Source organism: Eleginops maclovinus, chromosome 6, assembly GCF_036324505.1.
Source record: "Eleginops maclovinus isolate JMC-PN-2008 ecotype Puerto Natales chromosome 6, JC_Emac_rtc_rv5, whole genome shotgun sequence".
NCBI lineage: Eukaryota > Metazoa > Chordata > Actinopteri > Perciformes > Eleginopidae > Eleginops > Eleginops maclovinus.
Genome location: NC_086354.1, coordinates 17,957,322 through 17,971,174, shown reverse-complemented (window position 1 = coordinate 17,971,174; position 13,853 = coordinate 17,957,322). Strand labels below are relative to the sequence as shown.

Below are 13,853 nucleotides of genomic sequence, written 5' to 3'. Positions count from 1 at the left end.
GTAGAAGTTTAATAAACCATAAAAACATAGCCCAAACGAATACTGTATCACTCAGATGTGGGACATTATACAAAAATAATGAAGTGAAATCACAATAACTATAATTAATAACAAACTAGGATTAGAAAATGACTGAATAAGGCTTTTGTTGTTCAATTCTTTCCATGAACAAAGTCAAAGAAGGATGATGTACAGATTTATCCTCTTGGCTTGGAATTGATACCCTGTTTTTAATGCTTTCAATGCACTAATTTGGAGTTACCAATGCCACACTGAAAACAAGATGAATTCTGCTTGAATTGAACCTATTTCAACCTACGTCAAGTCAAACAATGTAGTCTTCTGGTCTGTCCGAAAGATTCAAATGTATTAGCCTTGTATAACTTTGGGATAGCTGTCCGTTTGAATTGGCTCGATAAGTCTGCCCCCTGCAGGACAAGAGAGGGAATGAGCTTTAAATCCACAAGTAACTAAAATGTAAACTATATTTTATTTTCAACTTGTTGCCTCTTTTTTATTTTAAAATATTTAGATCCAGAGGTTCATTGTCAACTGAAAATGTAAAAGAATACAATTTGTTATTGTTCAAATGTAACATTACAGTTATGCCAGAGACTGGGCCCAACCAGAACATGGTTAACAAACAGCTGGAACTCTGGGAAATGAAGTCTTTGGTCACAATGGATTGTACTAATCTAAATGTACCAAAAACACGGATCCCCTCTTCTGTTCAACGTATATATACAATAACTTGTTTCAATGTGAGTTCTTATGCTGTACCATTTTGTATAAACACTAAATAAACGCATACATAATCGATAAAGTGGTGTAAAAGCTAACGTCCCTCCCCCTCTGTCACTGAAGAATACAGGCGGTCTGCTAAAGCAAGCCCTCTTCTACCGTCGGATTACAGCCGAGGCACAACGCTAAGGGACGCTTACCGAGCCATAAAACGTCGAAAAAAGCCAATAGTAAGTGCAGAAGAGTTGTTTTTGTACGACATGGGACACAACATAAAGTGCACTGTTGATTGAAAGACACAAATAAGTTAGAGTTTGGAGTTTGCAAGCGCCACGTGGTCAAACTAACTAGCTACAAGTTGCTGGTGCTGTCAGAAAAACTATTGGCACATAACTTTTGCTAGTGAGCCCGTACTATTCAATGCCACTCAACTTTTACTCCTTTTGCTGTGCCATTTCCTAGTTTTGTGACTGTTATTATACATGAATTGCTCACTTATTTAAAATGGTTCAGTGAACTGTAGAAGTTATATCCATTGCATTTAACATGCTAAAGTTAGAGGTTTCTCTTTTTTTGTTGGTTTTCCTCAAACATTGAATAAATAATTATTCCTATGAGGTTTTTTTTTTCCTTAAGGCTTTGCAGATTATGAAACTATGTGTATTTTCTGTTATTTCTCTGTTGGGCATTAGCTTCCCATTGCGGTTACCAAAGGTGAGTGTTGATGTTGCAGCTGCTTTTCAGCTGGCACTCCTAACATATGCACCGGGTTATTGCTGTCTCACAGTGTGGTCTAAATGTTATGATGAACTGTTTTGCACTCAGTTGATAGATCATGTTCTCCTAGCTAAAACTAATGCAGTCATATATATATACAATCTAATAATATTATCTTTGTTAAAGTTAAAATGAGCTCTTCATTAACCCGTTTGAGAGAGAAGTTACCTCAACTTTATGGTCATTTTGGAGGCTGTAGTTTGTGCTAGTATTGCAGTTTACTAACATTATTTAACATTATCTGAATAGATTATGTTTATTTTATTTTTTTATGCTCATCATCACAATTCAGAAAGCCAATTGCCACATGTTTAGGTTGCTTGCTTTGACCACCCAACACTCCTAAACCCAGATATGAAATCCACTGTTATAAAACAGGAAACACTGCAAATATTCACTTGCAAGTTGTTAGTGTTTTTGCTTGACCATTGACCTAAAGAATACATTTTCTGTCTCAGTTCATAAACCTATTGTTTCAGCCCTATGGGTTGGACAACATATTAAAAACTCCTTAGATTTTTAAATTTTATTTGACACCTGAAGAAGAACAAACTGAAGCCTCCAAAATGACTTGGAGGAAACGCCTCTCCACGTGAAGTAGGGGTTTGTCACATGCCTGCTTACTGCATTATTTGAGGCTAGGTGTACCTAACCAACAGGCAACTGAGAGAATATATCTGTGGCATAAATAATGTTTTGGGTTGTTTTGTAAAATGTTCATAATATCATGTAATTATTTGTTGTTACCTTAATGCATGAAAATGTAAATGATGTCTTTGGTTTGTGGTGCATGTTAAGAAACGTGGATTGTCTTGAATAGATCTTTCTGTTAATCATTTTCATTGTAATTCAAACATGTGTGACTACTTTGAATTCTTTTAATATTCAATTTCACAATAGGTAGCGTACACTTTACTCCAGCATGCCAAAACAAAGGTGAGCCAGACAATGTTGCACAGGTTGGTTTTTAAATGTTTCAGAAGGAACCTGCTTAATGCATTTAAAGACAGCGTTTCCTCATTAGTTGGAGCTTGATGGTTGAAGGGATGGCAGTGGCAGAGTTTTGCACCTGCTATTATCTGGTTAATATTTATCCTGTTTTTTAATAAAAATTGCATCTTAATTTGCAAATTACTTTTCTATTTAAAACTTTTTGTACTTCAACATTCTATAATATTAAATGAATATTGAGGAAATGCTTCAAACTCATCCTAACCTAAATGTTGGCCATTATATTAGCCCCATTCGTTTGTGCCTTGTTTGTTTTGGCTTTGCTTTTTGAAAAGTCCAATGTGAGATTGATCAATGACCTGCTTTTATATGATTGGGCATTATTCCGTATCCCCCCCCCCCAAACAAAGGGTGTTGGACAATATGTTAAAATCTTCCCACCTGCCACAGTCAGCCAAACATCTGAATACTCTCAAAAAGGTTAGTTTGAACTTTGCCTTTAAGGGGAAGTTATGTTTTTATTTAGGTAATTGTAAGCTTTTTGATCAATCTTTTTGCCTGCAGGACAGCATTGGCATCACATATCAGCTGTTTGATCAAACTATCAAAGTTCTGTGTGTGATCCCATCTTCATAATGAACTAATGCCTTCTAGTTTCCATCTATTGCTCCTTTTTATTTTTCCTCATTGAAAACAAAAGTGAGTAAAGAGAAGAGACCCCGTTTAGTAGAGAAATGGATCAGTCTCGGCCGTACCGTCAGCAAGGAGGAGTCCCTCAGCATGCTGTTCCGGTGACGACCTTCAAGCAGGGCAATAATCCCACAGAGAAAAGCCTCATCAGCGGAGAAAAAGATCAGTTTGGGAGACAACGGAGACGCACACGTCCATCAGAGGGCCACAGCTCCTGGGCCGAAGAGGAGTGGTTGGGCTCCTCCATGGAAGGACGTGGCTCCTATGGTCAAAGCCCTTTGCTCCAGGGCATGCAGGCAGAGGGAATGATGTACAACCGCAGCGCCTATGAGCAGGCCGAGGGCAACTACCAACGGCGGCTTGCCTCCAATGGCAACGGACCGCTATCTTCCTCTCCAAGAAGCCCGAACACCAGACGCTACATGACCTTCCAGGCCCGACGTGGGCGCGGTCAGCCGCAGGATCAGGGCCACTCCGTCACCACCGTGAAGGCCTCCGGGACCCCCCACCGTCAGTACAGTAGAGGCCGCAATCGCACCACCTCTGAAACCGAGCAGGGGGGCAAAGGCAGCAGGGGCCCGGCCCAGAAGAAGAGGGGCTTCTCTGAGACGGAGCGCAGGCCTAGATGGGACAAGTATGGCACCTCTCCCAGGGAATGGGAGAGACGTGTGTGTTTTCCCATTACTTAACTGAGTTTTTTGTGTTTTTTTTGTCATGCATTTTCTTTTGTGCATTTGTGCTAACTCCTGCACTGTGTATAATATTTTTGAGCCGCAAGTTTGGAGATTAATGTTTGATTTTTGTATTTGACAGATTATAGCCCTCGGAAAATAAATGAAGCATCCTTACTCGTGGAAATTAGGTCGTACATTTGCCCAGCAGGGGCACCAACTCAAGGCTATAGGAAAACTTCTCTCAACTTTCATCGCAAAGAAACAGCTCAGGTTGCAGCCTTTGCCTGTAAATTCATTGTAATTAAATGCCTGTATTTCTACTATTTATCCCTCATAATTGAGGTTAAAGGTGCCTTTACACATTTATATCATCCCTGAGATGTAACCTCCTGTCTGCCTGCAGATTTTTGGCATCAGACGCGTGTCATTGTCAGCATCACAGCAGCCCCTTGCATTTCTTTAACGGCCACTAAGTCTCATCTATTGTCACGCGTATGGTAAACTAGGTTGTTCTTTTGACAGTGGGACAATGAAGGGCACCTCTGCCGTCACTAAGAGGGCTGGCTAGCGGGCAGAGATAAAACCTTTTGTTCAGTAATCCAGACTTTGCAGAGCAGGCAAACTGTGTTTCACTGACTGAGGAATGTGTAGATATCTGCCTGTCTGCTGCAGCGACCTGTCAGCAGAACGAGAAGGGGGGAGGGGGGGGGCTTAGCATATTATGCAGTAGTGTTTTTATTTAGTTTTACGGAATCTGATGCCCTTTATTCTGACATTCATTTGTGTACTTGGTTGGAACTGTCTGCGTTACGCTTTTTGTCACTTTTTGTCAATTCCACGCACAACTCCATCCGTGGCTCTGCATGATGTTTTAACATGCTGTTTCCAGTTGAGCATCTAAATATGCTGTGTTCTGTCACTCATTATTGTGTCCGATCGTGCTGGCTGCCAACGACCAAACCCCTGATCATGGCTGTTGATCAATGTTTTGTTTTTTGCATCTTATTTCTACTAAATTTCTGATTTCTCTCCTTTAGTACCAAAATGAGTGGACTGCAGTGCCTCGCTTCAGAGAACATCTGGTTCGACAAACACAGCTACGATGAGGCCGAGAAGTGCTTCTACGAGGGAGCCAACGGACCTTCTACACAGGTAGAACACGCAAGCACACATGTTATTAAACCTGTTTTGATGCAGCAGAAGAGCACAGCTGCTTTGTTTTCTTTAGTGGGGACCTTGTTTTATGTGGATCCACCCGATCATTCTTGATGTTATTTAGATTTTCATACAAACCTATTTCCGAATTCTACTCTTGTCTCCTGCTGCCATCTTTTGAAGTCCCTTTGGTCTCCTCTCCGACTCCTCCTCTGCTCATGCCGCCTTGTCGATCACTGGCCCGTTAAGCAATACTTGCATCATCATCAGCCCTCTGCAGCCCGGAGCAGCTGTGTGCATGAGAGTTAAGCGGCTCGATTTAGAAGTGCCACGTCCTATTGAGCGGGGTCAGGTGGTTTGGCAGCTGCCTCTGCTTCTCTGACTGTCAAGGGCAGTTGAGTGTTTCTTCACAAGCCTGTGAAACAATGGTGATTAGGGAGTAATAATGTCCAGGTCTTTAAAGGGTTTAATCACCCAAAACACAGAAGCCATATGTCTTCACTTAACCCTTGTGATTTCAAAAGGGGGTTTTATTTTCAGAGTTTTTGAGACATGTGTCTCCACTGCTGCCCAAGTACATGAGGAAGAAGTGAAACATGTATTTACACAAACAGCGTAATGGCTCTTTACTATAATCTACCTACAAATGTTTATTTCACTGGGCATATTTCTTGAGTGAAAGGTAGTTTCAATGGTTCACATTTCATTACATGTCCTGAGGTGGTCAAATGTAAGCTGTACCATGTGAGTTTCAGATCTGGTCGTTACCAAGTGTTACCCTCATGCTAGCTGCTTCCAATCTTTGGAGAAATCCTCCTACATGTTGGGTGTGTGGTCCATGCTGCTTCTGTTTGTTCTGCATGCGGTTCTGTCACTGCTCCCGCTTCATTACTGCTTTACCCACAAACACATGCAGGAGAGAGAGGTTAATGCGATCCTGCAGGACATTGCTAAATCCAGACAGAATATCCTGCAGTCCCTAAACGGAGTAAGTACTGCAAATGAGCCCCAGCCACCCCCCCCACACCCTACCTCCCCTGTAGTGACAGGACTGTACTGACTAATCTTCTAGTACCAACCCTAAAAAAGGGGGAAATCTGTTTTTTAAATGACAAGTTTTCATTAGAGTATAGGCCGCTTGTTCTTGGGCCTCTGCTTGCTTTACCAGTAACATCCGTCAGGAAGTTGTGTATTTGTTTGTCTTTACATCCATGTCATTTGTTTTATTGTAGGCGGTATGAAAGTGTCATTTTTGCATACATAAGTGCTACTTCAACATTGTCTTAAAGGAGGAAATCACAATTCTTTTCATAAGTCCAACATAAACCAATACTTGCTTGCCCCTAAGCAAATGACTATATTGCTGTGGCAGCAACAAGGATGGAGTTTCATGTTTAAACAACTTGTTCAGTCCATTCCCGTATGGGTTAAGCCATTTTTTCCTCAACCACCTGCATTGAAATAGCTTTCAGAAGGCATGTCTTTGAAAAATGTGAACTTCTCCTTTAAGTCAAACTTTCAGAATTTAAAAACCTGCAAGACCTGTGGAAGTATTTTCACAGACATAAACATGAGCTTTAAAACGTGTAAAATGTTCTGTTGAGGAGCTGCACTGCTTGATATTTCCCATTCAGGAACTACTTTAAGTTGTGCTATAAAAAGTTGACGTCTTTTAAAATGTTTCATCCTATTTCACTAACAATTCTGACATCAATTTCTTTTGACTGACTGATGGCATGTGCAGTATCCAACTTTCCACCCACAACCTGTACTTCTTTGTCTTCTTCTTCTTGTGTTTGTCTTTGTGTTTTCCCTCTTACCTTCACATTGTACATTACCCGGTGCAGGCCAAAATGGCCCTGCAGCAGCCCAAAGGGCGCCAACAGAGACCGCGGAACAGAAACGTAAGTGTTCTTAGCTCCGGTCCGGGAGCGCTGCATGGCTGACACACAGCGGCGTGCTGAGAGTTTCTGCTGCTGCCTGCTGGAGTGTACGACTGCTATCACTGAGATGTGTCATCCTGAATCACCATTATACCTCCTGCATCTTTTTATTTTTTCATTCATATGCTACCACTAACTGATTCAGAATTTACGTGTGGAATTTATAATAATGTTGATGACTCTGTTAGATCATGTGAACATTAAATTTGATTCAAATGCTACTATTTTTTCTTCAAATTTCCATCTTGAATTATTTTCTGTAACTTCTGAATCGGGTAGACAATTATGAATGAAACACAAGCAGTACACATATTCGTATTGTTGCATCAAAGATTGATACAATAATAACTGTCCAAGCCAAATGTTGCTTTGCACAAAGAGCAGAAACCTAGAGTGATTGCCTGACTCTTATCTAACATATCGGAAGCTCACTAGTGAACACGTATTTATTTTACTCTAATCTATTCACATACAAAAGTGGGATGTGTTGTTGTATTAATCTTTTTATCTCTGCATGTCATTTCAATAATGATTTATTGTGCTGTAACAAGAATCCGTGCACTATTTGCCTGCATGCTGTTGCTGTAAACAGGGGCAGTGGTGGCCTAAAGGTTGGAGAAGCAAGCTTATAGGATGAATCTGCCTGGGGAGAGTGATATACCCTTTGGCCACTTGCTTATTACCACCACTGAGGTGCTTTGGAGCCCTTAACTGAATATGCTTCAGTGGAGCTGCTCAGTGGCCAGCAGTGGTTGTGCTGAACAGCTCCTCTTTTTAACATCAGCGTTGTGAGGGTGGAGTGATTCATCACCGTGTAATAGATTCTAGCCTTGCATGAGTCATTTGAAATCTCACCGCTTTATCTACCTTTTTTATTTAGCTTGCTTCTTTTTACGGCTTGGATTGTTTCTCATCCTGGATGAGATAACATTTGCTTTGTAATGATTGATCCCGTAGCTCCATCATGACACATGCTTATTAGTTTGTTTGTCTCTCCAGTCATCCTCACATGGAGGAGGAGACCAGGAGCTGGTTTCACGCATGAAGAGCATGGAAGTGGAGAACCACACTCTGCACAAAGGTTTGTACAGTACAGTCTTCTCGTGCTTTTGTATATTTGATGCACAGTATTCATTCTTACTTTTCTTCTGGTGTTTGCTTGTTAGTGGTGGCTGAAATGAGAGCAGCCCTGCAGAAGTTGGAGCTCAGAGTGGCTACGCTGGAAAAGAGCCCAGCAGGCGTCCCAAGTCCTAAGGTAGATAACTCAGAATTATTAAATGCATATTTTCTCTGTAAAAGACAGAACACAGCCTTGTCCCACTGAAACAATTTTAAATATACTGTCCTCTACCTTGTACTTAAGGTATACTTTCTTTTTGTTTGCTTTGTCTTGTTGTAAATGATTATTATTATTTTTGTGTATATAAGGCTTCAGCTTCCTTCGTACCCTCCACGTATCTATTGATGCTCTTTTTTGTATGATGTTTAAGTCTGATCAAATGGACTGAGAAAGCCTTCTGTAGAGCACACCTTCACACAAATGTTTCCATTGTTTTGAGCAGGCTGTTCCAGTCAATGCTGCTCCAGTCAAACAGGTGCAAAATGGGGGCGATGAAGACTTTGACGACGACGACGACATGGACTTGTTTGGCAGTGATGAGGATGACGAAGAGGCAGAACGCCTTAAGCAGGAGCGCCTGGATGCCTATGCAGCCAAGAAGTCCAAGAAACCTGCCCTCATAGCCAAGTCATCTCTCCTTTTAGACGTCAAGCCCGTACGTTTCCTTATGAGCTGCATCAGGTCGCTGGCATGTGCTAGTTCCATTGCAGTAGTGTTCTTATAAAGAGATTTAGTGTTCCGTTGTTTCAGAAAGTTAAAACGTTTGATAAAGTTAAGATGTTATGTTAATTAACAGTTTAAATTAATTATGACCTAATCTGCATTAAAAGTGTATTTTATATTCTAAATGAATTCCTATTCACAACTCAATTTACAGTATGCTGCAAACTGGGTTTATTTGCCTTATCATGGCTACTGTTAAATGTTCTGTGTTTTAACACCCCTTCCCGGTGTGTTCCCTTAGTGGGACGATGAGACGGACATGGCGAAGCTGGAGGAGTGTGTGCGCTCGGTGCAGATGGATGGGCTCCTGTGGGGAGCATCCAAACTGGTTCCTGTCGGCTACGGCATCAAGAAGCTGCAGATCACCTGCGTCGTCGAGGACGACAAAGTGGGCACAGACATCCTGGAGGAGGAGCTCACCAAGTTTGAGGACTTTGTAAGTAAAACACACACAATTGTAACTTTAATAGACAACTTCATTAACTTCCCTCAAGGAGTGTCCAGCCATGTTGATGGTTTGGATATATTAACCTGATGTTTTGAGACTTTCTACACCCACATGAATATCACTGACATGAATAGACTGTAATGTGTGGTGCTTACATCATGGGTAAAGTGCATGAAAGATTAAATGTACGCCTTGACTTATTGGACTTTTTCTTCCTTTGCAGATCCAGAGTGTAGACGTTGCTGCCTTCAACAAGATCTAAGCTCCACGAGTTGTTTACCCGTGCCACCAAAGTGTTGCTGCTGCTCCCGGCTTGCATGTTTATTAAAATATTAAGTTGAGCAAATGCCTGTTTCCGGTTCATTATTTCTCAGTCTTACCTTAATATTCAATGCTATCCTGTTGTTACTATTTTTTAGAGAAAGGATATACATTTGATAGACTATATTATGACTTCATATTATCACATTACTTTTTTAAATACCTTTTTTATATTTCTGACATACTATACGTCTAAACCTTTCTTAATGATATTTTCCACATACGTGTATTACGTTGTAAAAATGTTCATCGTCTCATTACTTACCAATGGCCTGGTATATTTTCAGCTTCAAATCAGGGGTAATGGCATTCTTGAAATACAGGTATTCTTAGGGTTTAGATTCATATGACAAATGCTTTATTGATTTAAAAGAAAATATCTGATATAAAACTCTTAAGATAAAATGGATTCAAGCACAATAAATACCCATATATAAATCATTAACAACTTTGAAATATACACCTCTGCAGATTCACTAAGTGTTGCTGCTACTACCTAAGTTGTGAGCACACACCACCGTCTCAAAAATAAATACTTTGAGCTACAAGCTTACTTTCTAAAACGTCAAAGAGTGCAATCACCTTTACAATTAAAGAGAGCACAGCCTTAAAGTGGAGCTTAAACCCACCCAAAAACCTGGGTAAACAGGCTGGTTGAACGTAGTCTTGACCTTATGGAGGAGAACCATTGTATCAGAAACATTATAGAAAGACAAGGTCCCGCCACTGAAGTCCAGAAACACTCCTATCCTGCTGGAGCAAGGAGTGGCGATGGTCACACTCTCCTTGTTGTGCTGAAATGAACAGACTGAGTTGGTGCAGTCCAGGCTCCAGGATTTGGAGTTGTGTCCAAGCTTGCAGTCGCTCCCTGCTCCACTCCTGCCCATGTTTTTGTAGCAGACGCCGATGGAAACCCCTCCATCACCAGCCCACTCTACCTCCCAGTAGCAGCGTCCAGCCATCCCAGCTCTGCACAGCACCTGGGCCCAGCTGGTGAAGCGATGCAGGTGGTCCGGGTAGGGCTGTGGCTCCGAACGCGTGGTCACCGCTCTTCGACCGTCAGAGAAGCTCAGATAAGGGTTGGCTGTATTCAGGTCCAGGGTGATATCGTTGTGATCTGGAAATCATTGAAAGCACAATGCAAAACTTTAGTCACAAGAAGAATCACAATTAGTTAGGGTTTATCAAACAATTGTACTCACAATGTAGAAAATCAGCTCTTGTCTTCGGTTCGGTGTTGTATGGTATCTCAGTGTCTTTTGCTGATAAACAAATGGACAATAAAACGAAAAAAACAACAGATTTTTATTAACGGTAGTTCAGGTTAGGCTGATGGTTAGATTAAGTTGCTAGTTAAGAGTCTTGCTGAGTTTTATATTTGTTCAAATACAACTAATTTTAGACAGAAGTCTTGTTAAAGGGATCTTAATTTGAACTTGATGGTTGCACACCTAAAATAACCCATTCCTTATTTTTACAGACCTCTCCTTTCTATAGTTTTGGTTACTAAACTATAATTGGACGAAACTACTAACCTTTCGTTTTTTCAGACATGCTTTTATTGCTGGTTTCCTTCAATGACATGACTAGAAATAAAGACAAACAAAGAGTTAGAAATGTTGAAAATAAAATTAAGTTTATTTTAGTCAGTCTTAAAAAGGGCATTGTACCTTTATCAGAGATCCTGTTGAATTCTCTTTCAAGTGTTTCATCCAGACTGTCTTTGAGATCAGGCAGGGCTCCCCTCAGAGTTTTATACATCATATATTGAAGTGCATCAGTGCTGGGCATCTCCACAGTTTTTGTAGGGAAATGAAGAGACTTGCACTTCTGCGGTGACAAGCAGCACAACCAAATTAGAGGACAGTATTTGAATGCAAATGCAGCAACACTGACAAAACAGGAACAAATCACTTTGTGGGAAATGAAGTAGTTCAGAAAACTGTGCCAACCGGTAACACCAATTCATATCAAATTGAATATTACCTTATTTTAAATATTTGTGTTTTGAATTCGTATTGAGAAAGTGACCAGTAATAAAAGTGAGTAAAAATTACAATTTTTGCCTCGGAAATTTTGAGTCAACGTATATATAAGTAGCAGAATATGGAAATACTTGAGTAATGTAAAGTACCTTCATTTGATGTTAAGTACAGTTATTGGGGAAAAGGAAAACTTAGTTTCTTTTCACCACTTTGGAAATGTGATACAAACATAATTGGACAGACCTCCTCCCACATAATTGGCTTTGTTTTGTACCTGCAGGAAGCCGATGTGGTCCTCAGTGTGAGAAATCCTCTCGAGCTCAGCACCAGCCCTCCGGAGCTCGAGGATCTCCCTCTGTATTTTCTCCAGCAGCTCCTCAGCCTGACTGACAGCTGCTCTCTCCTGGACTCTCAACACCTCCTTCACCTCACTGCTCTGCTTCTCTATGTAGCGGATCAGCTTGGAGAAAATCCTCTCACTCTCCTCCACTGCTGCCTCTGTGGAGTGCTGTGAGGATAAATATTTTGAGTGTAGGAAGTGTGTCAACAACACATTTTAAAGTCTTGTATTGAAAATGCACTGACCTTGATATATCTGACAACATATCTGAGCTCCTTCTCCCTGTCCTTCAATTTTTGCACGGACTTCAAAGAGGCTTCTTGGAGTTTTTTCTAAGAGATTGAATATCAGACAGTTCAGTCCCTCGGGCTGCTTCTGTTCACAGTTGACTTTCAAGATGGACATTTTGGATATTACAATCAAACGCCTTAATTGCACTGTATGGCCTTTGGGCTAATAACCTCAACTTTTTGACATCCAAGTACACTCTGTGGCTGCAGGACCAGAGCATATTTTACTCCCATGTTTAAAATGTGAAGATTTGAAGTCCTTACACCAGCCTATAAAATATATATCCTTAAGGGAAAATGTTTCTTAATCCCAAAAAGAATCATAATTAGTTCCCCTAGTTTTTTTGGGGTTCTCTTCCAAATGGTTTTGGTCACGGTGTCATAACCCAGTCAAATCTCAACACCTAAGTGTAATATTAAAAATGGGGCACACGTTGTAGCCCACAGCTAACTCCTTCTGTACTACATATCAGACTCCTTTTGATCTCTAGCATCAATTCCCAGTTGTGGAAGTAGAGATACTCAGGTGCTGTACTAGTATATTGAGATACTTGTACTTTAACTGAGTATTTTTGATTTTTTTCTGCATTTTTATACTTCTATTCCACTCCTTTTCACAGAAATGTACTACTTTACATATTAATTTGTTACACTTATAACTTACTGTTAAGATGAACAAATGAATGCATGAATAACTGTAATCGAATAACACTGTACTTTTCATTTTATTCAAGTTAAATCTTGAATACTAGCAAAGCTACACTGTCATTCCCCAGCTATAGGGCAATAGTGATATAATGCGGGTTATGTAAACCTTCAAATCAGATGCCTTCATATAAAACGTGTCTGAATGTTGGCGCAAAAACTGACATGTGTGACTGAATGTGATTTATTTAATCTAAAAAGCACAAAGATAACCTCCCCACAATATGAATTAATGATTCATTCCTGCATTCAAAAATACTGAAAGTCACCTGTTGCGTTGCTCTCGCATCCACCACTGGGACTGCGTCATGGCCCTTGTGTCTCTCTTTCACACACTGGGAACACACACTCTGCTGGTCGGTGCGGCAGTACAGCCTCAGCGGTTTATCGTGATGTTGGCATAGCTTCTCTTTCAGCTGGTCTACAGCCGGGAACAACCTGTGGGCCTTCCCATGGAACTTCTCTTCGTGGACTCTGGAGTGAGCCGGACAGTAAGACTCGGAACACACAAGACAGGATTTAACAGCTCTGTTCCTCCTCACGGTGCACACACTGCATGCCACTTCCTCGGGTTTGGAGGACAAGTGTCGGGCAGCAGCTTGAGCTCCAGATTTGAGAAAGGTTTCAACCACTTCCCCCAGGACTGTGTTTCTGCTCAGCAGCGGTCTGGGGTTAAACGCCTGCCTGCACTGAGGGCAGCTGTACTGGCCTTTCTGCTTGGCCCTGTTCCAGTAGTCTTCGATGCAGTCCAAGCAATAGCTGTGTCCGCAGGGGATAGTCACCGGGTCTCTTAAAACCTCCAGGCACACTGAACAACAGAACTGGTCCTGCTCAATAGAAATAGTTGTTGCTGCCATTTCCCAAACACTCCGATCCGAAACCGAGAGGGACAAAGATGGGCGTGCCTCACAGGTGTGTGGATTAACGCTCCTGGTGTTTCACCTGCTGAAACCGGAAGCAACCAATCACAGCCTAGGAAGCAGCAAATGG

General features: G+C 41.2%; 2 protein-coding genes across 9 annotated transcripts; one reads left to right on the top strand and one right to left on the bottom strand.

The window, feature by feature from the left end:
- The first annotated feature begins 858 nt into the window (after positions 1-858).
- On the top strand, positions 859-9,568 carry eef1da (eukaryotic translation elongation factor 1 delta a (guanine nucleotide exchange protein)). 6 transcript variants are annotated; one of them, XM_063886405.1, is made up of 10 exons: positions 865-971; positions 1,434-1,455; positions 2,419-2,454; positions 4,871-4,985; positions 6,836-6,892; positions 7,931-8,012; positions 8,098-8,186; positions 8,494-8,706; positions 9,016-9,210; positions 9,446-9,568. In XM_063886405.1, the coding sequence occupies exons 3-10, from the start codon at positions 2,441-2,443 to the stop codon at positions 9,482-9,484; spliced, it is 804 nt and encodes a 267-aa protein (XP_063742475.1). In that variant the 5' UTR covers positions 865-971; positions 1,434-1,455; positions 2,419-2,440; the 3' UTR covers positions 9,485-9,568. The 6 variants fall into 6 exon arrangements, with proteins under 6 accessions (XP_063742477.1, XP_063742480.1, XP_063742475.1 ...); XM_063886409.1 differs by lacking the exon at positions 6,836-6,892; XM_063886406.1 differs by lacking the exon at positions 1,434-1,455 and having other exon boundaries at positions 955-971.
- A 310-nt stretch (positions 9,569-9,878) lies between these two features.
- LOC134866305 (E3 ubiquitin/ISG15 ligase TRIM25-like) lies at positions 9,879-13,834 on the bottom strand. 3 transcript variants are annotated; one of them, XM_063886400.1, is made up of 7 exons: positions 13,133-13,830; positions 12,114-12,200; positions 11,803-12,036; positions 11,214-11,373; positions 11,079-11,129; positions 10,746-10,805; positions 9,879-10,660 (listed from the first exon to the last, which is right to left on the bottom strand). In XM_063886400.1, the coding sequence occupies exons 1-7, from the start codon at positions 13,718-13,720 to the stop codon at positions 10,134-10,136; spliced, it is 1,707 nt and encodes a 568-aa protein (XP_063742470.1). In that variant the 5' UTR covers positions 13,721-13,830; the 3' UTR covers positions 9,879-10,133. The 3 variants fall into 3 exon arrangements, with proteins under 3 accessions (XP_063742470.1, XP_063742471.1, XP_063742472.1); XM_063886401.1 differs by lacking the exon at positions 12,114-12,200 and having other exon boundaries at positions 13,133-13,834; XM_063886402.1 differs by having other exon boundaries at positions 11,079-11,373; positions 13,133-13,785.
- Positions 13,835-13,853: the final 19 nt, after the last annotated feature.